At 44.8% G+C, this 25,797-nt stretch overlaps 3 protein-coding genes across 3 annotated transcripts in view; all 3 read left to right on the top strand.

The window, feature by feature from the left end:
* The first annotated feature begins 847 nt into the window (after nt 1-847).
* LOC125727191 (cbp/p300-interacting transactivator 1-like) lies at nt 848-4,138 on the top strand. Its single transcript, XM_049003903.1, has 2 exons — nt 848-1,061; nt 2,576-4,138. Exon 2 carries the CDS (start codon nt 2,590-2,592, stop codon nt 3,034-3,036), a length of 447 nt encoding a protein of 148 aa, XP_048859860.1. The 5' UTR covers nt 848-1,061; nt 2,576-2,589; the 3' UTR covers nt 3,037-4,138.
* A 6,557-nt stretch (nt 4,139-10,695) lies between these two features.
* Nucleotides 10,696-16,547, top strand: LOC125727190 (40S ribosomal protein S4-like). Its single transcript, XM_049003901.1, has 7 exons — nt 10,696-10,812; nt 11,332-11,409; nt 11,719-11,899; nt 14,920-15,017; nt 15,112-15,283; nt 15,640-15,797; nt 16,380-16,547. Exons 1-7 carry the CDS (start codon nt 10,699-10,701, stop codon nt 16,479-16,481), a joined length of 903 nt encoding a protein of 300 aa, XP_048859858.1. The 5' UTR covers nt 10,696-10,698; the 3' UTR covers nt 16,482-16,547.
* Nucleotides 16,548-18,587: 2,040 nt separating this feature from the next.
* Nucleotides 18,588-25,797, top strand: part of LOC125727184 (NHS-like protein 2) — a 44,098-nt gene continuing 36,888 nt past the window's right edge. Inside the window, exon 1 of the mRNA XM_049003892.1 lies at nt 18,588-19,130. Coding sequence (XP_048859849.1) covers nt 18,854-19,130 — 277 coding nt within the window. The 5' untranslated portion in view covers nt 18,588-18,853. The remainder of the gene's footprint in view (nt 19,131-25,797) is intronic.

Here is a 25,797-nt window from a genome sequence, read left to right as displayed (position 1 = left end):
TATAGCCTTATGTTAATATGTTAATGTTGCTTTTCACGAGAAAAGTTATCCAGTTACTAGGCTGAAGTAACTGGCTTCCTCTTACTAGAAAATGTAAGAAATCAGTTACATGCATAATACATGCACAATTAGGTCTACGTGATAATAAAGAAACGATATGGCTATATTTTCAAAACAGTAATATATTTTATTGTTAATTCGCTAAGATATTATTAGATATTTCCCTTCTAGTTAAGTGTAAAACAACATTCAATTGCTAAGGTCAGCCAGTGCAAAATCAATTTTGTGTGTTTTTATTAACTGACACTCAATGTGAAATCTGTCAATAATGTTTTATTTAATGATTTTGCAAAAATAAATGTGAAGCCTGGTATGAGGTCAAAACGACTTTTCATAACACAGAACATCTGCCCACTTAAAACCACTTTATGGCGGAGAGATATAAACTGTAGAGGAAAAAATCCGGTTGTGCTTTCCGAGGACCGGAGTGGTTATATACCAGAACCAAGTGGGATAAAGTGCATATCTAATCTGTTAACAAGATGGTTACGCTTTACCAGTTTTCTGAATTACTTGAGCCACACAAAACAGACTCAAGAAGTAATTCAGTGGAAGGGGAGAATTTAGTGCGTTTCCCAGCAAAAACAAACAAACAACCAAAAAAAAAAACACACACAATACGCCCGAAACCTCAGCAGCCGTGGAGAGGAGCGCGTCTCGGTCCGATCCTCCGCTCGCTCCACCCCGAGTTTTCCCGGCTTCCCTTCGGAGTCTCGCCGCTTCTCGGTGCGGAGCCGCTGTGTATATATGCTCTATGCGCCGCGGCTTTGCTTCTGGGAGAGCATTCAACGCCCTGGACAGGTGGAGGTGGTCATGCAAACAGGTTCATACTTTGAGGAATAAGTCAACGTGCCCCCCCTCCCCGTTTTCTCATTTAAAAAGCCTCGGATTTTAAATGTATCTCTAACTACGTTAATCAGTATATATCTTTTACTCGTTAGTCTAGTGTGTCGTACTGCAGATTGAATGTTGAATTAATAATCCCGATACCTACAGCACAGGTAAGTTTTTATATACCGTGTTTTGAATTGTGAAACGTATAGACTGATTATTTAAAGGCGCGATCTTATGTGAAATGTTAAGAAATAGGATTGATTTTGAAAGTCAGTTGAAATTAGCATTATATAGGTGACCTGAGTTTACAGTTTCCACCGAATTATGTTTTAGGCATTTTGTTTAATCTTTAATGTTTATTTTAAATAGCTACAATAATCCTTAAAGGGCCGTGCTATTGTTATTTAACGTGTTTAGTTAAACCCAATAATAATATTAAGATGTCATAATACAAGGTAATTTATATTTTTTAATTCTAAAAATGCTCTAAAACTTTTAAACTTGAACATTTGTCAATCTTTCTACAGTTGCTACTAAAATAAGATCATGTCAGCATTTATTTCTATCATCTTTTTAGAAGCTTAATTTATTCCACGATGTTTTTGGCAACTAAAGACCATCAGGAAGAGGTTTATTAATTTAAGTTTCCTCTGCTAGTCACATGTGTTGGGTAATTAATTCAAACACGAATCCCATTCGGCGCACCAACAAGCTAAATGAGACGAACGCTCACTTAAGGCTGAGCTTTTCTCAAGGTATTTACCCTTCCGTACGAGGAAATAGATTCTTCGATGATACGTCTGGTGTGGTTAATACATTTAAAGTAGAAAATAGAGTCTTATAGCTGAAAATAAAAAATGCAATTGTTTTAAGAACTATAAATATGCGTAACTGGCCTCTTGTCAGAACCAGATACTTAAATTGTAGAGTCCTGTAAAGTTACGTTGCTGTTCAGCCCTCCTGCGTTCATTTGGCCATCGGAGCCCGTATCTGCGTGCCTGATGTAATTGTCCAAGCTGACAGTCTGTGAACAGAGATGCAGATCAGAGGCGGGTATGAAGGCAGCACATGGGCCTCTTTCTGGAAAGGAGGCTGTTGCTGCCTGTTGCACAACAGGCTGATTGCAGCTGCTTGCAAGACTTCAGCGATTATGATCAAACATAAGCTCAGGAATGGTCCTCACCCTTAAACAATTAACTCACTTCAAGGAATTCCCCCCGGCAAGAGTGTGAGCTGGGGGTGTGTGCCTTGTCCTGTATCGGAGAGGGTGACCTAAATATCCTTTGAGTCAAGTAGTTGTTAAGGGTAATTTGGAGGGAAAATGTGATTGGATTGGCTATTTTTATCATGCCAATTCTGCTGAAGACTCAGTACTTGCTGTGCGCCCTCCCAAACCATCATCCTGCCAGATCTGTGTATAATTTCAGGTCTTCTACTGTTTTGAATGTAACAGCCTTGTTAGTGACGGATAGAATGCTAACTTTAAATCAGGGAAATAATTGGCTTCTAAAAGCTGAGGGCAGAATGAACCTCTGCATTCTCTGGATTCCTGGGAACAGGCTTCGAACCCCATCCTTTTTAAATGGGTTCTCGCTTTTACTTAAATACTTGTCTTTGAGCTGAAACGAGGCACTGAGGTGCTTCCGTTTACTCCTTTGTGTATCTTCTCGCTTTCCTCCAGCTTCACCCCGGGCAATGAGCTCTCTGCTGCTGTCCAACTGCACCATGAAGGACTGCGAATCCGTTCTCCACTACTCCGCACCGGGGAAGGCCGGCGTGCAGTTCTCGTCCGCTCTGCACTCCCAGCCCAAGTCCCAGACTTTCAGCCCGCAGTCGGGGCCTCACCTGCTGGCCAGCATTCAGCTTCAGAAGCTCAACAGCCACTACCAGAACCTGGCGGCGGCCTCCACCCCCAGTGGCGGACCCACCCGGGGCTGCAGCACAGTATCCGCAGGTGCCGGGCAGCCGGGCTCCGCTGGCACGGGCCAGTGTCCTGGCATCTTTGATTCCGACCCTGTGGATGAAGAGGTTCTCATGTCCCTGGTGGTTGAGCTGGGCTTGGATCAGGCTAACGAGCTGCCGGAGTTATGGTTGGGGCAGAACGAGTTTGACTTCATTTCCGACGTTTCTGCCGGCCGCTGACCAGCTACGGCGCACTCTTACACAGTATTTAAGGAATACAGAGTTTTTTTTCTTTTTTGAAGTGTCTATTTTTGTGAGCCGGCCTAGACAGTGCCTCCCTCTGCATTGTGAAGCCGTTTCTCCTTATTTTAAAGTTCAAGGTGAAGCTCGGATAACATGGTGTTCTTGTGAACTTTGGAATCTCGTCGCGACTTGACGGTACCTTCAAGCTGAAAAGCCAAAGGGAGGATTGTAAACTACTTTATTTGACAAAACCTGTTTGGTTTATTTTCCTTGGATTTATTGTTTTTTTTTTTTTTAATTAAAAACCTATCTATGGCTCAATCTGAGTCTCTAAGTTGAAGATGCGAGGTTTTTCCAGCAAACTGACTGAAAACAGACTTTCTTTGACTTTTTTTTTTTTTCAGCCGAGTCGAGGAGGCAGCTCTACAAATAGCCTTTTGAAGACAAACGGCTTCACCTGACCCCCTGGTCTGGATGGATGGATGGCCGCAGTTCTTTCTTCCCAGGCCTTATTGTGGCAGGCAGTGTGCTGTTACAGCCCAGTAACTGAAGGAGGCCCTGAAATGCGGGCCTGTCCTGGCCCAGTCCCGCCCACCACTGTCAAGCTCCGCCCCTTCAGTGTGCGCGATCAGAGCCATTCCATCCGATCTGTGTGGGCAAAGGAAAAGTTTTTTTTTTTTTAACAAAAGCTGTGTGTGGCTTGTGGGTTAATTTTTCCTGCTTTCTCTGAGAATAATTTTGGTCTAAGCTGCCTTTAAATATGTTTATAAGAGAATTGTCAAAGACCTTCTTGGAAAGGTGAAAGTGACGACGCACGGCAAGTTCCACACTGAAGTTTGGTGTTGGATTTCTTTAAAAGCTTCGGACTAACGCACGGCTGAAGTCAACTCTCCTTCGGTTTTCAGCACCGTCACCTTTTCGGATGGGGTTGTAAATATACCCCTGGGTGGGAACTTTTATTTTTTGGGCAGATGTTGGGGGGGGGGGAACATGAAGCTGCTGTGGTTGCAGGATGGGAACGGGAAGGCGTCCAATGGAAAGCAGGCCTGTGAAATCATGTTTGCATCTAGTAAATATAAACTTTTTTTTTAACCATTAATCTGTTTATCATTTCAATCCAGATCTTTTTTTTCTAAGCACTTATGGTCCACAGTCAAGGACACAACCATACAATTGTATAATTTCCTGCACATTTTGAAATAAATTCTGGAATGAAAATCGCTTGTTTTTAATGATAAATTAACTATGAAATCAGAACACACAAGTAAGTATCTAAAATTAGTGCTAATACTTTGAACATTCGTGCTATAGTACTAGTAGTAAAGAAACAATTGTTTGTTACGTATGTTTTCTGTTGGATGGAACATCTAGCTCCTACTGTGTATAACAAGGCTGTTGAATTGTGCTCGTACACTGCTGCCCATTTCAGATTTCTGTATTCTCTCTAACCCAGTTCAGGTCCCGTGGAACAAGGCTTACAGATGCTAACCCTATCCAGAGGACAGACACGTCCCGGTACCTCTCCGTACACCGATCTTAGCTTTTCCACGATTTTCGCTAGAGTTGAATTTCGGCTTTTTATTATACTGCCATCTAGTGGCTGTTTCGTAGCAACATGCGAATACTTCTCAAAGTTAAATTATTGACTATCTTGCACGCCTGTTTTAACATCAGTGCCGAGATGACGATAGTTAATTGCACTGTATTGCAGCAAATATATTCTCACTGTCAAATATGATCCACACAAACAGTCTTTAATAAATAAATAATTTTTCTGTGTGGATGACTAGCTGAATTAGAGTTCTCAACTAGCATGCAAGAGACAGTCGGATTAATGTCTGCATCCTCCAGGTTTTGAGGATTTCCCTTTGGGATGAATACATTTTCTCTTAATTAAACATTTAATTTAAATATGGAAACGCTTGCAGGTGTACATGCTAGACAGGAAGTCAGTCTACAAAACTAACCGGTTATGAAGTTGTTCTACTAACATTGTACTTATCAGATGCTTTTGTCCAAAGAAATCTACAAGTGAGAATGGGGTCAAAACGACCCATGGACCCAACAGCATCAGCACCCCACCCATCACAAGACTGGAGCCAATAACATGCCCAGAATGGCCATGAGTTCTATCCCACAAAAGCACACGTCACCCTGTTTATGTGGCTGAGGCATGCAAGCAGCCTTTACGTTCATCCAGCCGTCGATGTCAGAAGGAGTTTCACATTGGGGGAGACCAAACTTGCCCCAGTGGCGGGCGGGCGGGGGGGTTATATTGTTGACATCACAATGGGCACACCTATGAAAAGGATACAATGTAAGGAAGATTTTAAAATAATTTAAAAGATTTATTTAAAATGAGACTCACGTTACAGTGTATCTTCTAAACACAGCTAAAATAACTCCTGAAAGGAGCTTATCTGATACAGGTCTACAGTCTTCGTCAGGAATAGGTTTTATCGCTCTCTGCATGCACAGCGAATTGGCCTCAGATTCATAGTGAAAGATAAGGAAAGCGCTCATGTATTTATAGAGAGGGGCCTCGGATATTAAGGTCTGTCCAATTTGTGACACCCCTGCATCCATCCATCATCTCATATCCTCAGGTTACCTCCAAGTTCAGATAAACAAACATATGGCTGTGAAAACATTAAAACTCTATGCCTGATTTCACTTGATACGTCCGATCTTAGTGGTTCTTCAAATAAGTTACCAAGTTCATCTATCTTCCAACCATTTAGCCTGGGCAGGGTCAGGTGGAGCTCATCCCACGAGGCACACACTCACAGGCATAAACTACGGTCAACTACAAGCGCGGCACCAATGTCTTTGGACTGCAGGCAGAAACTCACATAGAGTGACATTTGTCACTCCAAAGGGAAGGTGGGGTCCAGACCCCGTCACTGAAGGTATGAGACAGTACTGCTGATAAAATATGTAAGGTATCTTTTATTTACTCGGACATACAGACCAGTGTATTTGTGGTTCAATACATGCAATGATTCTACCATTATGTAAGTACAAGAGGCGGTGAGTATGTCCTGGGATGGGTTCTAGTCTTTTACTCCTGAGTGTGCAGGTTAACATAAACAGCAATAGTGCTGGGTGGCAGGGGGGCTCAGTGGGCAGCACTGTTGTTTTACACCGGCAGGGGTGCAGGTTCTAATCCCACCTCTGGCATGTGTGGAGTAAGTATATGTGCCCATGTGGACATCCTCCTGCAGACAGTACTGCTGGAGCAACTGGGGCTAAGGGCCTCGATCAAGGACCCAATGATCACATCATTCCGCCAGCCAAGGGATTTAAGTTGATAACCTTCTGGTTATGGACACAGAGTCCGAACCCAAACAGATACACACCATCACTTCACCTTCACTGCAAAGTAGTTACATAATGATTTAAGGGCCACTAACCATGACAGTTTATTTAGTGCAGGATTTCAAAAAACACACAGAGCATAAGACAGCGGAAAGCATGGGGAGGACGCAGGGACATCGCAAAGGACAAGGCAGGGGACACCGTGGGGAGGACGCAGGGACATCGCAGAGGACAAGGCAGGGGACACCGTGGGGAGGACGCAGGGACATTGCAGAGGACAAGGCAGGGGACACCGTGGGGAGGATGCAGGGACATGGCAGAGCACAAGGCAGGGGACACCGTGGGGAGGACGCAGGGACATTGCAGAGGATAAGGCAGGGGACACCGTGGGGAGGATGCAGGGACATGGCAGAGCACAAGGCAGGGGACACCGTGGGGAGGACGCAGGGACATCGCAGAGGACAAGGCAGGGGACACCGTGGGGAGGACGCAGGGACATGGCAGAGCACAAGGCAGGGGACACCGTGGGGAGGACGCAGGGACATCGCAGAGGACAAGGCAGGGGACACCGTGGGGAGGACGCAGGGACATTGCAGAGGACAAGGCAGGGGACACCGTGGGGAGGACGCAGGGACATGGCAGAGCACAAGGCAGGGGACACCGTGGGGAGGACGCAGGGACATGGCAGAGCACAAGGCAGGGGACACCGTGGGGAGGACGCAGGGACATGGCAGAGCACAAGGCAGGGGACACCGTGGGGAGGACGCAGGGACATCGCAGAGGACAAGGCAGGGGACACCGTGGGGAGGACGCAGGGACATGGCAGAGCACAAGGCAGGGGACACCGTGGGGAGGACGCAGGGACATGGCAGAGGACAAGGCAGGGGACACCGTGGGGAGGACGCAGGGACATCGCAGAGGACAAGGCAGGGGACACCGTGGGGAGGATGCAGGGACATGGCAGAGCACAAGGCAGGGGACACCGTGGGGAGGACGCAGGGACATGGCAGAGGACAAGGCAGGGGACACCGTGGGGAGGACGCAGGGACATGGCAGAGGACAAGGCAGGGGACACCGTGGGGAGGACGCAGGGACATCGCAGAGGACAAGGCAGGGGACACCGTGGGGAGGATGCAGGGACATGGCAGAGCACAAGGCAGGGGACACCGTGGGGAGGACGCAGGGACATGGCAGAGGACAAGGCAGGGGACACCGTGGGGAGGACGCAGGGACATGGCAGAGGACAAGGCAGGGGACACCGTGGGGAGGACGCAGGGACATCGCAGAGGACAAGGCAGGGGACACCGTAGGAAGGACGCAGGGACATCGCAGAGGACAAGGCAGGGGACACCGTGGGGAGGACGCAGGGACATCGCAGAGGACAAGGCAGGGGACACCGTAGGAAGGACGCAGGGACATCGCAGAGGACAAGGCAGGGGACACCGTGGGGAGGACGCAGGGACATCGCAGAGGACAAGGCAGGGGACACCGTGGGGAGGACGCAGGGACATGGCAGAGGACAAGGCAGGGGACACCGTGGGGAGGACGCAGGGACATCGCAGAGGTCAAGGCAGGGGACACCGTGGGGAAGAAATTCACCTAGGATGCACGTTTTTTTGTGGGAGGAAGCCAGAGGGAACCCTGAAGCATGCACTACTGCTATACAGTGTCAGAAAAATGGTACCCCAAGGTACAAACGACATTAATATACTCTTGATCGTACAAAAATGTTCCTCAGGGTCTATTCCTGTTCCTGAAAAGGTATATTTGTCTACAGCTAGGGTACAACTGGCAAACCCTTGAGTGTACAGCCCCAGTGACAAGTAATTGTACCCACAAATGCTTTTTCCTGACATTGTGGTATGGACAGGGTTACAGTTTTTCTTGATTGCTTTAGCACATTTCATGAAACAGCTCACAAAAAGCATTTCTCAGAACAGTCCATGCATATAGCATAACACTGTGGATTAGCTACAAAAGGTTGTATCTGACCAAAAACAATTACGGTTTTTGTCAGTTGCTTGGACACATTTTGTGAGAGACTTAACATTCTCAAGAGTATAAGAGCATTTCTCAGAACAGTTCATGCATAAAGCACAACAGTGTGGTTTAGCTGCAAAAGTCCGAAACAATTAACTCAAGTTCTAAAGTTCTTCCTGCGTGCTGATTGGTCAGTCTCTATAATCATGTCCGTGTCTCTAATGTTATTGCGTAACAGCTGGATGAATCTTTCAAACAAGGAAACAAACCAGTCAAAGCACAAGAAGAAATGAACGGTTTAACTGAGCATAGGAGCCTTTCAGTTTTAATGCAGTTTGTAGAACCTGAAGTAGTTCAAGGTGTCCGGAATGACATGGATTATCTGGGCACCCTAGTGCAGGGGTCGGCGACCTTTAACGCTCATAGAACCATTTGGACTCGGTTTCCATAAAAGAGAAAACACCGGGAGCCGCACATCCTTTTCGTATCTAAATTGATAACACTACATATAATGTTTTTTTTTTACTTTAATGCTATGTGTAAAAACTAGGCTAGTGTATTGCTTATGAACTTTTATTCATGCAAAGAAATTATTTTGAACTGTAAAAAAAAACACGCGGAGATGAATGTCTCTTTCAAATGAATTAAAAAGCCGAACTTAACATCCTTGCAACAAACCAAAATTGCCGCATGCCGTAATCCTTTCATCGCCTGAAAAAATAAACTATTTCACTGAACAATGTAAAATACACATTTGCAGAATATCTTATTACAATATGTATTTTACCTGGTTAATGAGACTTTTGCTCTTGAACCTCAGCTCACAGCGTCCGCCAATCCGGGCTGCAAGATTCACCTTCATCTTTACGCCGGATTGTAAGCAGTACTGTGAGGCGTGAGCGACGGATATTTTTCAGCAAAGGCTGTGTGTTTGTTCTGGAAAAGTCTTGCAACATTTGACTTTTCATTGTTGGCCAATTCCTCACCACATATTAAGCATACTGGTAATTAAGCGACTCTCGTCGGAGGTGAATGCAAATGAATCTGCCCAGGCATCATTATATGTTCTATTTTCTTAAGATATTTTTATTTTTTTATATTTATCCATGTTTAGCCTACCTGGGGTGGAAAAGCTTGATAAATGCACGGCGGTTTGGCGGACATATACCGGCTTTCCTGACGCATATCTTGAGCGACAAAAAATGAAACACGCCCGATCCTTCCGTGTGCCACGTGCCCCTTGCTCCCGACTCTCCGTTTCCCGGATCCTTATTCCCCGATCCCTGTTCGACCCTGCTGCATGACAATTTTAGTGTTACAAGATCACAATAATCTTCAAATTTCGAACTACAATAAAAAAAAAACTGAATACTCATTATTTATTTTCCAAAGTCACGGCGAGCCGCAGCATAAGGATGAAAGCCGCATTCTCCTGAGCTCCACAATTCTGAATGATAGTCGGTTCTCATTTTCTCATTGTCACTGACTGATCGTTTGTCGAACTAATACCCATTCATGTCAAAGATACAAGTTTCAATATTGCAAGGCTCTTCATTACAGTACGTAAAGTTCACCGGCAAGAGGAAGCGCTCGCGTGCGCATGTAACTTCAGATCTCAAGACACTGTACAACAGCAAACAAGTGACAGCACCGTATAACACACAAAAAACAGCAAAATGGCAATACAAGAACAACAAAATAACAAAATCATGTAGGACTACTGCGGGAACCTGAACGCAACAATGCCGTATCAGTACAATGGATGAAATGTATTTAAAAATCATTTTGGAATCTTGGTTTACCGTTTTGCATATCGTAATACACTGATGACACGCATATATAATTTTGGAAAACTTTGTAATCTTTTTTGACCAATAAAACAGAATTTACTGAAAATTGTGTCAAATGATGACAATCGTACAAAGCTATTTGCATACATGTGCTAAAACATCTGGGAATGTGCATGCAACAATGAGAAATGACGTTCTGCTGTGCAGAAGTGACATTTGATGTGGGGTTTACATTTGTTAAATGTTAATTGTCAAATTTGCACTAAAGCACTCGTGAAAAACTGTGATATACAAGCGGAACTTTCGTTTGCTTTCATGAGGAGATGCCTTATTTTTATTATTGTAAAACATGACCTACCACACAAATCCTGTCACACTACATTTTGCGATGGTGTTTAATATCGTTTAATAACTTTGGAACACTGTAACACCGCTATACCATTTAAATTATATGGGTTAAATAGAAAGTAACATATACCTTCATGGGATTCCGGTATGAATAATATTATTTCATAATATATTTTATCGGTACCAAATTATTTTTTGTTAGAATTTGGCAGTAAAAGAGCTCATGGCAGAGTTTGTAATTCCGCTCCTGTTGGCCTTCTCCGGCACCCGTCCGCTTCCGCGTTTCAGTTTTCACGCGCTACGTTGCGACGTCCCTTTTCCTGCTGTCTTCGCCATGGTGAGTTTATATTTCTTGCCTTCCGACAGTGAATTTAGCACAAAACATCGTCTTTTCTATAGACGATAATGCATTCCAGTTTTTATTTATAGCATATTCAAGCCATAACGACATTATATTTTACTATATTTCTCTAAACCCCTCTATATTACAACAATATTTTGTCACATTAGCAACTTGTAGCTAATGAAATGCTGTTGGCATTTTAGCACTCCGTAGTTCAGTGCTTGTGCTTTTTTAAAATTGTATTTAATGTATTTTATATGCCAAATTAACCGACTTTATTAGGCCGTTTATTCTTAAAGTGTTATAAAGTGTAATTTTTATCCGTTTTAAGTTAATATGGGTAACACGTCCATGCCGCTACTGACACAGAGTTGAAATCCAACAAGCACAGGCTGGACTTTTCTAGATATGCTTTTGAACGCGAAAGCGCGATGTCCGACACTTTTTCCATCGTTATTGCGATGTTAATTCGCGTGCATCTGTCGGTGATCTTGTATTATCTGATCCCTCCAGGCTCGAGGACCGAAAAAGCACCTCAAGCGCGTGGCAGCGCCGAAGCATTGGATGCTGGACAAGCTCACCGGAGTGTTTGTAAGTCTGATTTGGCTTAATTTGGGTTTCTATGAGGCAGACCGTTGTAAAAATGTTCCAGGGCGCTCAGACCGCAGACTTTGATTTCCTGTGTGTGTATGCCTTCAAAAAAGGAGAGCATGATGGGATATGTGGAAGAAATATTCCAGTGTATCTGTTCTCGTGCGAGTGGCTTATAAAGCTTCATTTTCCCACGTCATTTCATTCTTTGTCATTCAGATGATTAGTTGAATTTGTTCTTTCCCGTCTGTCAGACATCTGCCTTTAGCTGTGAGTTCTCGTTCTGAGGTCCTGTTTCCCCGTTCCCAGGCTCCTCGGCCGTCCACTGGTCCCCACAAGCTGAGGGAGTGCCTGCCCCTCATCATCTTCCTGAGGAATCGGCTGAAGTATGCTCTGACCGGAGATGAGGTTAAGAAAATCTGCATGCAGAGATTCATTAAGATCGACGGCAAGGTCCGCACGGACATCACCTACCCCGCTGGCTTCATGGGTGAGTCCTGGAGCGTGCTGTGGGTTCCGTCCTTCCCTTAACACTGAAGCCTGACAGTTGATTTGAACCTTGGTAGTTTTATGTCCACAAAACCAAGCCTTATACAGTTTTAGGGATGGCAGCAGCCCTCTGATCTGGTAGTGTTCGGCTCAGCGGCTTAGGTGTCGTGCATGTGATCGAAAGGTCATCACTTTAAATCCCACAGTCAGCAGAGTGGTTTCTGCACCTGGGCCCTTGAGCAAGACCCCTAACCCCATTTGCTTCAGGGACTGTCTGATTTTGTCAAATCTGTGTTTTGAATGAAAGCGATAGGTAAATAATCTTTATCTATACTGGAGATGGACTGCAGCGCAGTGTATGGGGTGTGGCTCGGTCCCAGGGAGAGTCAGTCCTGTGGGTGTTGGGGTCGGTGTGCTGATGGGCTAATCTGTAAAATTCAAGTGCATCACTTTATACTTTAACCTCTGTCGGCTGTCCCGCCGGCGTGATCTGGCAGAAATTACGGCAAACCGTTTAAATAACTGCGAGTTTTTTCATGTAAACATTTAAAAAAAAACACACATTTGGAAACCTTGGACGGTCTACTTTTGAAATATATATAGGTAGAAACTAAATATATTTTTACAGTTTCATGATACGAATAAAAAGAACAAGAGTGACTGATTTAAGCTTCTGCGTCTCAAAGCAGCTCTGATCGCCCTCCCACTTGCAGATATTCGTGTGAAAATAACATGATAATCTGATAGTTGGAACCGGGTAAAGAAATATGTGAATATATATGAATATATAGTCCATTGTGACTAACAAGAGCACATGCCTGAGTGGTGTTTACAGTGATCGGCTACAATATGGCACACGGATGTGCTGCTGAATCTTTGCACTACAATTCCCACTTTCAGTAGTGAGTCTCGTACCTGTGTTATTTGTCGCGCTGTTTATTCGCATGCGAATGCGGTTTGAATACATGGTAATGCGGCTATTTAGAATGCGAGTAGCGATCTTCATGTGACAGCGGTACTACACGTCCCCGATGCGAGCAAAGCAAAGAAAGGTGACGTGATTTAATTGTTTGCCTTTAATACTTTCAACAATGGACGAATTGTCGAAGACAGATTTCGGATTTAGTCGGGACGATGCCCTCATCCCCAGAGGGTTAATAATAGTGAATTATTTTATTTCCGTTTACTCTGCGTAGGCACTGCATCATATTTATCGCTTTCTACATTTATATGGTCACAGGTTTTCATTTTTCATTCCATCTACCAATAAACTGTGAAAGGATTTTATTGTTGCTGCTTTTGTTGCGTTTCAAACTCCTTTCCAAAGTGATGGGCGTGGGGTGCAGTGACATTCCAGACTGATGGGCCACTGACAGCATGCAAACTGCTACAGGTGTGGGGACACCTGTCTTATCCATATTCATTGTGTGGGCCACTGACTTTGAGAAAGTGTCACTCCAAAGTTATAACACTTTAGTAATCAAACCACATGAAATTTCAGAATGTCTCATTCACCTATGTGTAGCCAACCCCTGTGTCTATAAGCTTCAGGGCTCAAACGTCTTGGCTAGAAATGTTTATAATGTGATGTTTTTACAACTCCTCAGCATGTCTGAAAATAGGTTTTTGAGAAGTGTATGTTTAACAGAAAATAGAATAATAACATTCTAAGTGGTTTCAGATTATTGGTGCTGAATTTATGTTGAATGAAAGCACTTTGGGATAAATGCTCTTTAAATAGGTGAAATATATGAAAATATCAAGGCATGTCAGACTACTCCGACTGTGGCTGAGAGGCCTCTGACTCCTGAGGGTTAAACCACATGTCCGTGAAGCCAAGTGGCAGATGCACCCAAGATGTATAGTTAGCCAAACCATTTAAGAATCTGATCCAGTCCCTGGTTACCTCAGTGATTTACACGATGCACTGAGCACCTCAGTAACATAGCATTGTAATTGGAAAGTTCCGGGCAAACTGTTGTAAATGTATCTGTGGTTGTGAAGGCAGAGTTGCAAAAGGCAGTGAGCCTCGACCCCAGCTGGTAAATGGAGAACGTTCAGGTTGTGTTCAGGTTCATGCTGAAACGTTTGTTCAGACTGTGAATCTGGATGACTGGCCATCAGTCACAAAACCGATACAGTATAAACTAAGGCTGCACGAAGTTTGTGTGTTTTGGTTGTATCTTTCTCAGATTGGAGTGCGCAGGGAAACGAGTGGATGTTTGTTTAGACTCGGGTGGAACTTAAATTCACAATTAAATGTTCAACATGGAAATTGCGGCTGATGCTGGTTAATCAGTCGCACTGGCAAAGCGAGAGCCGGAAGACACTCCTCACCATTTAGAACAGTCGTTTAGGAACATTTTGGTTTACCAATCAATTGCCTGAACACTGGAGAGTGAGTAGTTAAGACCAAGACTCTCTGTGTTGCTGGAAACACACCCAGCATACTAATTCATCTGACGATCATCTGCATATATGAACGACAGGAGCAAAGCAGAAACGTCTGCAACTTAGTCTCTCTGTGGTATTTAAGGCACTTCTGCCAGGAAACTGTGTACCATTACATGCTGAGTAAAAACCTGTTTTACAGAACGGCCTCTTAAGCAAAGTCGATGCTTAAATGCTATAATTTATTTTCCACACTTGTTTTCTTGTTGGCTTTTGAGTTGGGGTTACACAGATAAATAACAAGGGATGATTAGGGGGCTGATGGTTTATGGTGCTGTGGGTTAGGATCACGTCCTTGTGAACAGAAGGTTGTCTGTTCAAATCCCATGGCTGCCTGAGTGATTTTTACTTATGAGCAATTGAACAAGGCCCTTATCCTCTGGTCCTCACTTTGCTGTGGACAAAATTGTCTGTTAAATAAATTAACGTTGATGAATAGAAGACAGTATCCGGACTCATTTCCAGTGTGTATTCTGTCCTGGGGGGGGGGGGGGGGCTTGATGTCTTGAATAATGTTCAGTAGTAGTACAGCCTTGCTGCTGACCTTACACACGCACGTTTTGACCTCAGATGTGATTAGCATCGAGAAGACTGGAGAGCACTTCCGCCTCATCTACGACGTCAAAGGTCGGTTCGCCGTCCATCGCATCACGGCAGAGGAATCCAAGGTGGGTCCTGAGCCTGAGGCATTACCACGGTGTTTCATTCGTGATCGCTGATAGTGTGTGTGCGCTAAAATTCTCATGTGATCTTTCCCTCAAGTACAAACTTTGCAAGGTGAGGAAGATCCTTATCCGTAACAAGGGGATCCCCCACCTGGTCACCCATGATGCCCGCACCATCCGCTACCCGGACCCCCTCATCAAGGTCAACGACACCGTGCGCATTGACCTAGAGACCGGCAAGATCACAGATTTCATCAAGTTTGACACAGGTAAAGGCCGTGCCTTGGCTATTGGTGGCCCTGAAGCCGGGAGGATTCTCTCATGAAGACGTCTCGCTTTGGGCTGTGGATATCTTGCATTCCATCTGTACTTACCAGCAGAGTTGGGTAGTTCAGGTCCAGAGACTAAAAGTCCAGACCAGGATTTTGTTTCAACCTACCAGTTGAGCATAAAGAGTCACAGTCACAGAGTACTCAACTGGTTGGTCGAAACGAAATCCCGGTCTGGACTTTTACTCTCTGGACCGGAATTATTCAGTTCTGCTTACCAGCCATTCGGCTGCCTGCTGTGATCTCTGCATTCCTGGCTTTCTTGCATTTGGAGGAAAACCTGTTTACCTCTGCAGGCAATATGTGCGTGGTGACTGGTGGGGCCAACTTGGGGCGTATCGGGGTGATCACCAACCGAGAGAGACACCCAGGCTCCTTCGATGTGGTCCACGTCAAGGACAGCACCGGCAACACCTTTGCCACCAGGCTGTCCAACATCTTCGTGATTGGCAAGGTAAGAGCCGGAGGCGACCGCCCCTGCAACCTCTGGCCGTTTTTACACGTATGTAAAACCCAGTCAGTTATCTTCGGATGCTAGCAAGCTATTAGCGTGTGGAAAAATTACCAGGGAGCAGTTATTGTGTCCAGCAGAAATGTTAGCTGTCCCAAACTTCACTGCATTGATTTAATACTTGTGCTTCTCTAAACTAACATTGCAATCTGGAAAAAAAACTTTTTTTTGTGGTTTCTGTTGCTAGTATAACTTGCTACTGAACTTAGTAAAACTTGGGTATCCCTGCTTGCATAGGAAAGCTAAGTAGACTCCAGGTTTTTGTGAGAAACTTTCAGAAACGATGACACACTAAGAGAATATTAAAGTAATGTTTGAATAGGAGCGTGTGCCCATCTGCAGAGGAGTGACCTTGAATGAGATGATAGACTGAATTCCGTGTAAATATTAATGCATGTTTTACTAGTGTCCGGCATAAATGTGTGTTCTCCACATGCATGATGCGATGTGTGCTTTCTGGAGGTCACTAATGGCATCTCCCGCGGTCTGCACTTTCGCTCTCTCTCTCCCTGCCCCTTCTCCCAGGGCACGAAGCCATGGGTTTCCCTGCCCCGCGGTAAGGGCATCCGCCTGACCATCGCCGAGGAGAGAGACAAGAGGCTGGCCGCCAAGCAGGGAAGCAGCTGAGCTCGGTGGAGACTGAGGAGTCTGCAGAAACGATTTCAAATAAAATGTTATTTACAAAAAAAAAAAACAAGCGTAGTGTTATTCAAAGGGCTTGGAGGTGTTTAATAATTTACCTGGAACTGGATTAAGCATCAAATGGAGAGAAATTCCCCTCAGAGTTTAATGGCCTCACATCTCTTGCTAAATTTAAATGTTCTATCTTACTATGGTGGTAAATGCATTGTTCTAATAGTGAGGAAGAAGCCTTTAAAATGTCTCTCCTGGGCTTAGTCTGTGTAGTTTATAAAGCCAGCTGCGGGTATTTGCTGGCAGTAGAGTGATGCTGTTTTTTACGTCTGTAGTCTTGCTTTCCACGGTCTTATGAGTAGCTTCAGTCAGTTGGGTACTGACTGGTACTTGGAGTCGGCCTGGTTTTAACGCGACCCTCCTGTCCCTCACCTCTCCTGCCTCTGTTCATCGTAGTGGTCAGTGACAGTCTTGCAATGGGACCGAAGGTTTTTTTTATTTATTTTTTAAAGGGACAAGTCTTTAAAAATACAAGCTCTACCTGAGATTTTCTGATGCAATACTGAAATAGGCTTTGAATAAATTTGCTACTCCGTCCACTAAAAATACATCCCCTTAACCTGTGTGCCGGTGTGGGGACACGGTGACGGCCCTTATTTCCCGGCGCGTCGGCGGGCGCCGTGGATGTGTGGGCCTGCGCACGTCCTGTTCTCCCGGCTCTGACAGCTCCAGAACGCCGTATGGGTCCTGCTGGGCAGCGAGCTGTTCTTCCTGCGGCTCTGGTCGGGAGGCTCGGCACAGAGCACAACAAACCCTGCAGGAATCTGGACCGGCGCAAGCCATTACGTCCTTGGAATTATTTTAAGGTGCATGTGTAAACGACCGGACCCTGGTAAAGTACCACTGATAATTATCATTACGGTGGTCAAAACAACATCGAGTGTCCTGCAGATGCTGTGTGTTTGTGATATGATTAAAAAACAGGCTTCGGTAGTCCGGCTGAAATTTTTCGGCCCGTCGTCTATCCGATAGATTTTTAATTAACCCATAGGATCAAATCTAGCAACTTAATGCTACTATTTTATATTATATCATTTGATTCCTTTTAGATTTATCTATGAGCAAGAATACACAATCTGCCCAATTATAGATTAATACATTGTAAACATCCGTCACACTTTCATGTTACATATTTATCTCCCAAGTTCTCTCTCCAACCTGTTTTACTGCATGGTTATCGACCTGGTATTTATGCCTTGAAGATTTTGATTCTTGCCCTAATTTTTGCACCGAATTTCGGAGATCGAGATCACAGAGCCCCGCTTTTCTCATTGTGAGGGTAGTATTCTTCATCTTCACCTTTTTAAATTTAATCTCACTTCGTCATTTTAATGGTGGAAGGAGGCGCCGCGTCTCCCGCTTCTGTTTTAGACTTTTTTTTGGTCTCTTTTAAGAATCCTGGGCCTCAAGAAACCCTCCGCTTACCCGTAAAATTCATATTCTCTATTTGTCCAAAACAAAATCAAATAAAGGAGCCTCTGATCTTTATATACCATTTAAAAAAGCTTTTTATATATTAACTAACCTGGGATTTGTCTGATTCTTCGAGTTCACATGGAGAAGCGAAGCAGATATTTTATTAAAATCCATAAGTGCCTGATAAGATTATCTGTACAGTTAGTGTACGGTCCGTAGACCATCTATAGACCATGCATATATGTTTCCACTCGACGGGCCAATACAGCGCAGAAGCAGTTTATTTCGAACTGTCTTTGAGAAAGAGGGAACCATATGTGTAAAGCACATTGCATTTCCATTCACTAGTTATATAACATGTTTTAGCTCCTGAGAGAACTTATTTTTATCCAAAGTGACTTACACAGTATGCTACACATTATGTCGGTGGGTATTTTCTGCTGTGACTGCATGCTTGGTGCAACAGCAAGATCCCACCGGGGGCTTTAACGAGTCCCACAAGTTTATCAAATACTTCCTGATTTCTAATTAAAATCTCCTCCTGGATGTTCATTTCTCCGCCGGAGTGTTGACTGATTTAATCTTGCCATGTGCTGACAAGCGGCGTAACATCAAAGCATGTTGATCGGCTGTAAACAAACAGACAGACGTCACAATCCGCCCTAGACGTGGCCGAAAACACAGGGATACTGTCCACGGCGTGAGCCCTGCCCCTTCACATGCTGTGCTTTATGGCAAATGCATCGCTCAAGACAGCTCCACATAGCGGACGATTATTCGCAATGCAAAAAGAGGAAAACATGAAAGCAACTGCAGCTCCAAGCAAGGTTTCGTAGGAGAACCGCGGACCATTCTTCACGAAGAAGGAGCGGGCATAGACGCCGCAGGAGATGCCGTTTTGCAAGAGGCTGATCGTCCCCAAACATGTCTGCAGAAGTGAAGACAGGAGAGATGGAGAGATCTTCGCGGATCTGGTGGATGTGTGCAGCTTTACTTTGTGCAACCTGCTCCGACAGCTTTCGGATTTATCCCGGCTCTCGGTCAGCATCCTGGAGGATCTGGAGGGAGAACTTCTCTCCATCTGTCAGAGATCGGGGACACTGGAGAGCAAAGTTATCAGTCTGCAAAAGCACGTTTCGGCTTTCGTTACCCGGCCGCCGCTAAATAGTAAGCACTTTTTGGGGAATCATCCGTAGGGATTGAAAATAGTTTGGATTGTGGGAGTCAGTACAGGTGCTTGGTGGCCCCTGTCGTTGCGTAAATTACTGTACTTGAGTTGTATGAATAATCTTCGGGCTGTAGTATAGGTGCAAACATCGCACCAGCGCAGAACCTGCATCTTATGGTTAATTGAAATGCTTTTATCCATAATTACATATTCACCCGCCAAGTTCAAATTGTTGAATGGCTTTAGTGAAGTGTCAGATAAAACAATAAGGGTATGTTTACACGTGCGTAACATCAATGCAGTGTTTTCCTCGCGATAAACGTGAGACACCCAGGACAGAATGGTTTGACTAAGTAATGTATTTAATATTCAAACTTTAATTTTAATTCTAATTCAGTTTTAATTTACGATTTCCATTGGTGCTTGCTCTTCGATGAAACGTAAACGTGGTTTTCCGAAATAGAAATAAATGTCACGCATGTGTTTCGTTCAAATTAAAACATGCGTAGAAATCTGCAAAACGCAGACATGGGATAGTATCAGCTTTCTTTATTATAATAAACATTAATTACGTTTCTGACGATCTGATGCTGATCTGAAATAAGTGATATATTTGTGTTCATCAGTGTCTAACTTCTCTGAGTCATGCCGTAGGACCAGTGTCAAGTGGCTGTGTCGTGTTTGGTATTGCGTAGGCGTTGCATAATGAAAACTACTACGGAAACTTAATTTTAAAGATTATTATAGGTTCGGTTTAATAATTGAAAAACCATATGTATTACTATAACTTGGTTTGGTAAATCTGGCCAAATCATACAAGAGACAAAATGTGCCTTAAGATTAATTCCGCTAAAGTAATTTAAACATTTTACAGCCGGTAATCCACTTAATAAAATCATATGTACTTACTTTGCGCAATCTTATTAAGAGCTAAAAAAAACATTGAAAAGCTTTCTTGCCGTACAGGCATTTTAGAAAAATATTAGAATTGTTACAGTAAATCCTAGTCGGAATTTGATCAGAAACCATTGGTCCTGATGAAATGAGTTCATTTGGACCAAAAACCAGGTTGAAATGCGGAGTGTAAGAAGCCAATCTGTGCGTAATATGTCCCCGCGGAGGACGGGGGGTTGGAGGCGTCTGGCAGGGAGTTGCTAACAGAGGTGCGCTTTTAGCCGGAGTCGGATGGGGTCCCTCCCGGATTAGGATGGCAGAGCGGATCATGGGAGTCGGGATTAGAGCCGCACTTCTGTCTGCCTGATGAGTTTGCCTGTCTGTGGCAGTGATCGGTATTAGCGTTAGGCTTTTGGTTCATTTTGGAGTCTGAAATGTCACTTGTATTTAAACAGAATATATAAGGATATTTTAAATTGTTGCCCCAGTTTGAGGGGCTCAGTGAGAATCATCGGTGTTGAACTGCTGTCTCCGTTCTCTGGGTACCTCGTCTCTGCCCCTAGGCTGAGTGTAAGGCTGCCCTTCGAGGGGGTGGCATCCTGTCCAGGGTACGTGTACCCCTGCCTTGTGCCAGGCCATCCCACATTACAAACTTTAAGTGTTACAGGGTTATTCGATTAAAGACCTTTAAAAATGAAGAAAAAACACTGGTTTTGAAAGATGAGCCGCTATTCCAGGGATTGGGACCTGCATTGTAAAATAAAGCAAAGCGTGGCGGAGTGAGTCTCGGTCAGCATTACTGCGTGACTTTGATTTAATCCTGTGCACTTTTCACACTTTTCACGCTGTGTGGCCGGCATGGTGCGAGGCCAAGTTTGAGTCAGCCAGAAGCCCCCCCCCCCCCCCCCCCCCCCGCATAAACGGGTGGGAAGGAAAACGCTTTAGCCAAGTTCTGGAGGTGTTTTATACTGGTGTTTTATACTCTCCCTTGTTCCACCGGCCCTTTCTTTCATTTCAGCGCTGCAGATAAAGAGCATGTTAGGTTCACCTAATGTTTACACTGATAACAGGAAATATTCGGCACCTCATCTTGCTTTCTGTCCATTGATGGAAATGCCCACTTCGCCTCCCCGGGAATGGGCCGATCTGGAGGAGAGCGAGCCTGGCATTTTACGTGGGTCTCCGTCACGATGTCGGTGACGGAGAGTCAGTGCGGGGGGCGGAGCGCAGTTAGCCAAGTGTGGGAGGGAGGTGTCGCTCACACTTACCGCACACTTACTGCACAAGCCTGTTTGCTATGAGTGTGATGTGTTTGTTTGTTTGTGTTTAATTGCTGGGCTTTCTGCTGGAGGACCGACGAGACGCGTCTGAGCTATTATATCAGCAAAGTAGAGATTTTATCATATTTCACCGTATTTAAATGGTAGAGGCGACGGCATCAGAAAGTCATTCGGCATTTATTAGCATTAGCGTGGTGTTCAAAAAGAACATAGGGAAAAAAATATGTGGATTTTATTTCTCGCACTTTTATTGACTTTTGAAAGAAATTTGAAAAAGTATATAATTTTTATGATGTCTTCCTGAACTGTCCTACTGCAGGGTGGGTAATTCATATATTCCTCCTGGCGGTACGGGACACCCACGGGGGTCTCAGCCCCTCTGAGACCCTGGTATGGACGGGGGGGGTATTGGAGAGCCTGGAGCTACACCTGTACCCTCCTCCTCGTTCAAGCCTCCATCACCATAGCGACCGTGTGTCTAGGAGGTATGGCACAGATGTGAATGCTGACCCCCTGCTGAGATACTGAACGAGACTCATCCTGCTCCTACACTTTTGTTTCTTGTTCTATCTGGGCATCCGCCATCGATAAACTCTCCAGAACCGCAGGTCAGAACAGGTTTTAGGAGACGCCATCGCAGCTGTCTGAATGCCAGGACCATGAAAGCAATTAGGGCTATTAGCTAATGCTTTTAGCTTTAGCATCGTGGCGATTTCCTCCGCTTTACTGTAAAGATGATTTTCAGCAATTCTGATGCAGTTACTGTTTAAGATCAACAAACTGGCCCATTAGCTGGTGCCAGCATGCCGGGGAGATCATTCCCAGATGTGCGGTGTTTGAGAGGAAAACAGAAAGCGAGTGAGCGGCTGAAAGCCGGCGTCTGGCTGCTGTGTCACTCGGCAGTGCGGGCAGGACGCGCCGGAGCTTGAGGGCCACCGGTGCAGAGTGAGTGAATGAGCAGGCTGGTGACAAACACGCCGAGCTTTAAAGTCTTTCGTGGGTGAGAGAGTGATGTTCAGACCCTCTGCCCTCATAGCGGTGCAGTGACTGCACTGGCTTGGGCTTCTGTTAATGTGGCCATCGCCAGCGGAGGCCAGCAAGTTACTGGTCACTGGCATGTTTGTTTAACGGGGGAATTGAGTGGCGGTAAGCCGTCTGGTTTTTGTCTGGACACTTATTCATGGAGGGGGGCACGGTGGTGCAGTGGATAGCATGACTGCTTCATACCTATAGAACCAGAGTTCTAGTTTCCGCCTGGGTTCCATGTGTGTGGAGTTTGCACGTTCTCCCCATGTCATCATGAGATGTTCTCTGGGTAATGCAGTCCCCCCCCCCCCCCCAATAAAGACATGCTGAGGTTAATTGGAGTTATGAAATAGCCCATAGGTGTGCCTGTGTGAGTGACTGGTGTGTGAGTGTCTGTCTGTCTGTCTATCTATCTATCTATCTATCTATCTATCTATCTATCTATCTATCTATCTATCTATCTATCTATCTATCTATCTATCTATCTATCTAATTTACATCCTTACTTACTTAATTACTTAAAAATCCCGCCTACGGAGGCTCATTAACTGACACCAAAATTCACACTGCAAGACATTCCTGTTTTAAATTACCCCAACACCTCTCCCCTCCCCTGTAGGAATGGGGTGCCCCTTTCCCAGAATTTTTGGGAGCATCACACAACAAATCGACCAACAGTTACTTAGTAATTAAACAGCTTTTAAAATCAGGCTTATTATTCAAAGGCTTGCTTTTTAAAGTAATACACAAGAGTATTGTGGTTATTCCTCTCTCATAATTGATTAAAAAGTATCAATTCACCTATGAAGGTCACTATTAAGCAAGAAAACTGCATATTAAGGAGGTTTAGCTCAGTTGTAATTTCTTCAACATGGCTGTGATATTTAATTATTTCTATTAATGAATAAGAGTAAAAACTAAGGTCAGTGTGGTAACAAAATGCTAAATTAATTACAGTTAATGGTCTGATAATGGTGGTGCAGTGGTTAGCACTGTTGCCTCACACCCCCGGGTTCGAGTGTCCGCCTGGGTCACATGTGTGTGGAGTTTGCATGTTCTCCCCATTTCGTCGTGGGGTTTCCTCCGGGTACTCCGGTTTCCCACCACAGTCCAAAAACATGCTGAAGCTAATTGGAGTTACTAAATTGCCTGTAGGTGTGCATGTGTGAGTGAATGGTGTGTGAATGTGCCCTGCGATGGGCTGGCTGCCTCGTGCCCATTGCTTCCGGGATAGGCTCCGGACTCCTTGTGACCCGGAAGGATAAGCGGCTTGGAATATGGATGGATGGGTCTGATAATGTCTATTATCTAGAGCAGGGGTGGTCAGTCTTACCCAGAAAGGGCTGCTGTGTGTGCAGGTTATCGCTGCAACTCCCTAATTAGTGGAATGAAGACTCCTCACACCTGGGCTTGAACAGCTGAAATAAAGGCGATCCCCAAAACCTGCACATGCACTGGCCTTTTGGGTGTCCCCCACGTTTTTGCTCCCCCCCAAAAAGCATGGACTGCTTGGCACAGAGCTGGGAGGGAGCAAAAACGTGGGCGTCCCCAAGGACTGGGTTGGGAACCACTGCTCTAGGGAAAAATGAGGCAAGTTAAACTCATTTTGACTTCTGGCAAGTAAAGTAGAGAACTGTTCTCGGGTAACATTTTATCGCTGCTTTGAAGTAGCAACTTTACGTCAGTTTACATTCCTTCTAGCTATCTAACTGTGACGTGCAATTTCAAGAGAGTTGCAGTCTAAATTTAATCTAACATAGTTAGAATACCTTATACCGAAGTAGGTAATAGAATAATACAATGTAATAAAATGATTTCAGAAATTACAAACACAACACAATATCAATAGATTTTAACATCCGGTCTACTGAGGGCTACATTTTAACATAAATTGCTGGTCTGCTTCATTTTCTGGCTTTTTTCCTCCTAAAAAAGTCTGAAATCGGGGCCAGATTCATTTGGCGATGACTAATTTCCCCAACACCATTGACTCTGAGCCCAGCAGAGAAGCAGGGAGGGTAACCAAAACAATACTGAAAACTATACTCAAACTATACTCAAACAATACTTTACCAACACCGCATACTTTACTAAAACCAGGGCATTTTCTTCCTGTATCGCCACATGCATGCTGATCGATCATAGCAGTCACTGGTCGCTGCTTTATTGAGAGCCTACAGTTTTTTAGCATTTGCATTCTTTCCCTGTTAATTCCATCCATCCACCCATAGCCCTAAGCAGTCCGTGGCCTTTCCGGTGTGGTTGTGTGTTGCCGCAGTTGGGATTTGCCACTCCACAGTGAGAGAAGGAGCATCTCTGGGCATGGAGCTGACCGCATTGGCAGCAGAAGGTGATTAACATTACAAAGCTCCCATGCCTCTTTGAAGGAGTGATTTTTCGTGTATATTGATGTGTGTGTGTTTATGTTAGTGGGTGTTTGGACGCAAAAAAAAGCTGGTTTCCTGTCTGCTCTGGGCCGCTGGAATGTTGGCAGGTCTACAAGGTGAGTGAGGGAAGGACGAACCGGCATATTTCTTTGTAGCCCACTTCAGCAGCAGTGAGGCGTATCTGTGGTGCTGGAAATCAGCCTGTATTTTAAACGTACCCCTTTTAAAACAAAAACAGCAAGCTTTCCTTATAGCGTGCCCACAGACTCTCGCTAGCCTGGAGAGTCCCGCCTTTTCTTATAGGAAGGAAAAACCAGTCTTAGCAAATCTATCTTAGCATTTGCATGGCAGTTGGGCAAAACGTTCATGTTTATTTTTATACGGTCCGAATTGTTATTATGGCATATTTTTGAACGTCGGCTGCTCTTCAGACTCTTCTTTGTGTTTTCGTTTGATTCTGCTTCTGAAGACTGTGCAAGAATATTCACCACAAAGGACACATGGTTTCTGTGTATAGCTGTAAAGCATGTCTTGCAGTAGCTGACGATTAAATGGGACACGACGCAAATGTTTTAGCTTTGCGTGGAACCGTGATGCAGAAACAGAACGTAAAATGGGTGGAATCCTGTTCCATCGTTCTGCAAAATGCTCGCCCAGGTGATGCCTGTGATGGCCCAGAATGCTTTGCGGCACAGATTTGCATTTGCATGCTGGTTCCCCCAGACAGGAGAGACTAGGGTTACCAACTAATCCACGTCTGGGGAGACACTGTCAGCAAGCACAGGATTGGTAAACTGAGTTCGTGCTGTGTGCTGATTGGTCAGTCCCCTGTTACCATGCCTGTGTCACTAATGTTAATGTGAGTCTTTAGTTTGTGAAACCTGAAGTAGCTCATAGTGTCTTCCTGACATGGAGTAGGTGGTCACCCTAGGGGAAGTTTGGGCGTCTGAGTGTGCAGACTTCCTCACTGTCCCGTCCAGAGACTCCTGGGCATCCAGTTGGCATGCTGGTAGTGTTTGTTTATTTATTTATTTGAACAAATCTCTTAGATGTACTTTTGATATGCACGCTAAGAGGGT

Source organism: Brienomyrus brachyistius, unplaced genomic scaffold (assembly GCF_023856365.1).
Source record: "Brienomyrus brachyistius isolate T26 unplaced genomic scaffold, BBRACH_0.4 scaffold90, whole genome shotgun sequence".
NCBI classification, from domain to species: domain Eukaryota; kingdom Metazoa; phylum Chordata; class Actinopteri; order Osteoglossiformes; family Mormyridae; genus Brienomyrus; species Brienomyrus brachyistius.
The sequence above is the reverse complement of the archived record's forward strand: the minus strand, read 5'-3'. Positions and strand labels throughout refer to the sequence as shown.

Bases quoted from the DNA above. Each gene is read 5' to 3' on its own strand.
- LOC125727191 (XM_049003903.1), top strand. From the start codon at position 2,590: ATGAGCTCTCTGCTGCTGTCCAACTGCACCATGAAGGACTGCGAATCC.
- LOC125727190 (XM_049003901.1), top strand. From the start codon at position 10,699: ATGGCAGAGTTTGTAATTCCGCTCCTGTTGGCCTTCTCCGGCACCCGT. The intron at 10,813-11,331 runs GTGAGTTTATAT...TGATCCCTCCAG, and splicing joins TTCCTGCTGTCTTCGCCATG to GCTCGAGGACCGAAAAAGCA. The intron at 15,798-16,379 runs GTAAGAGCCGGA...CCCTTCTCCCAG, and splicing joins ACATCTTCGTGATTGGCAAG to GGCACGAAGCCATGGGTTTC.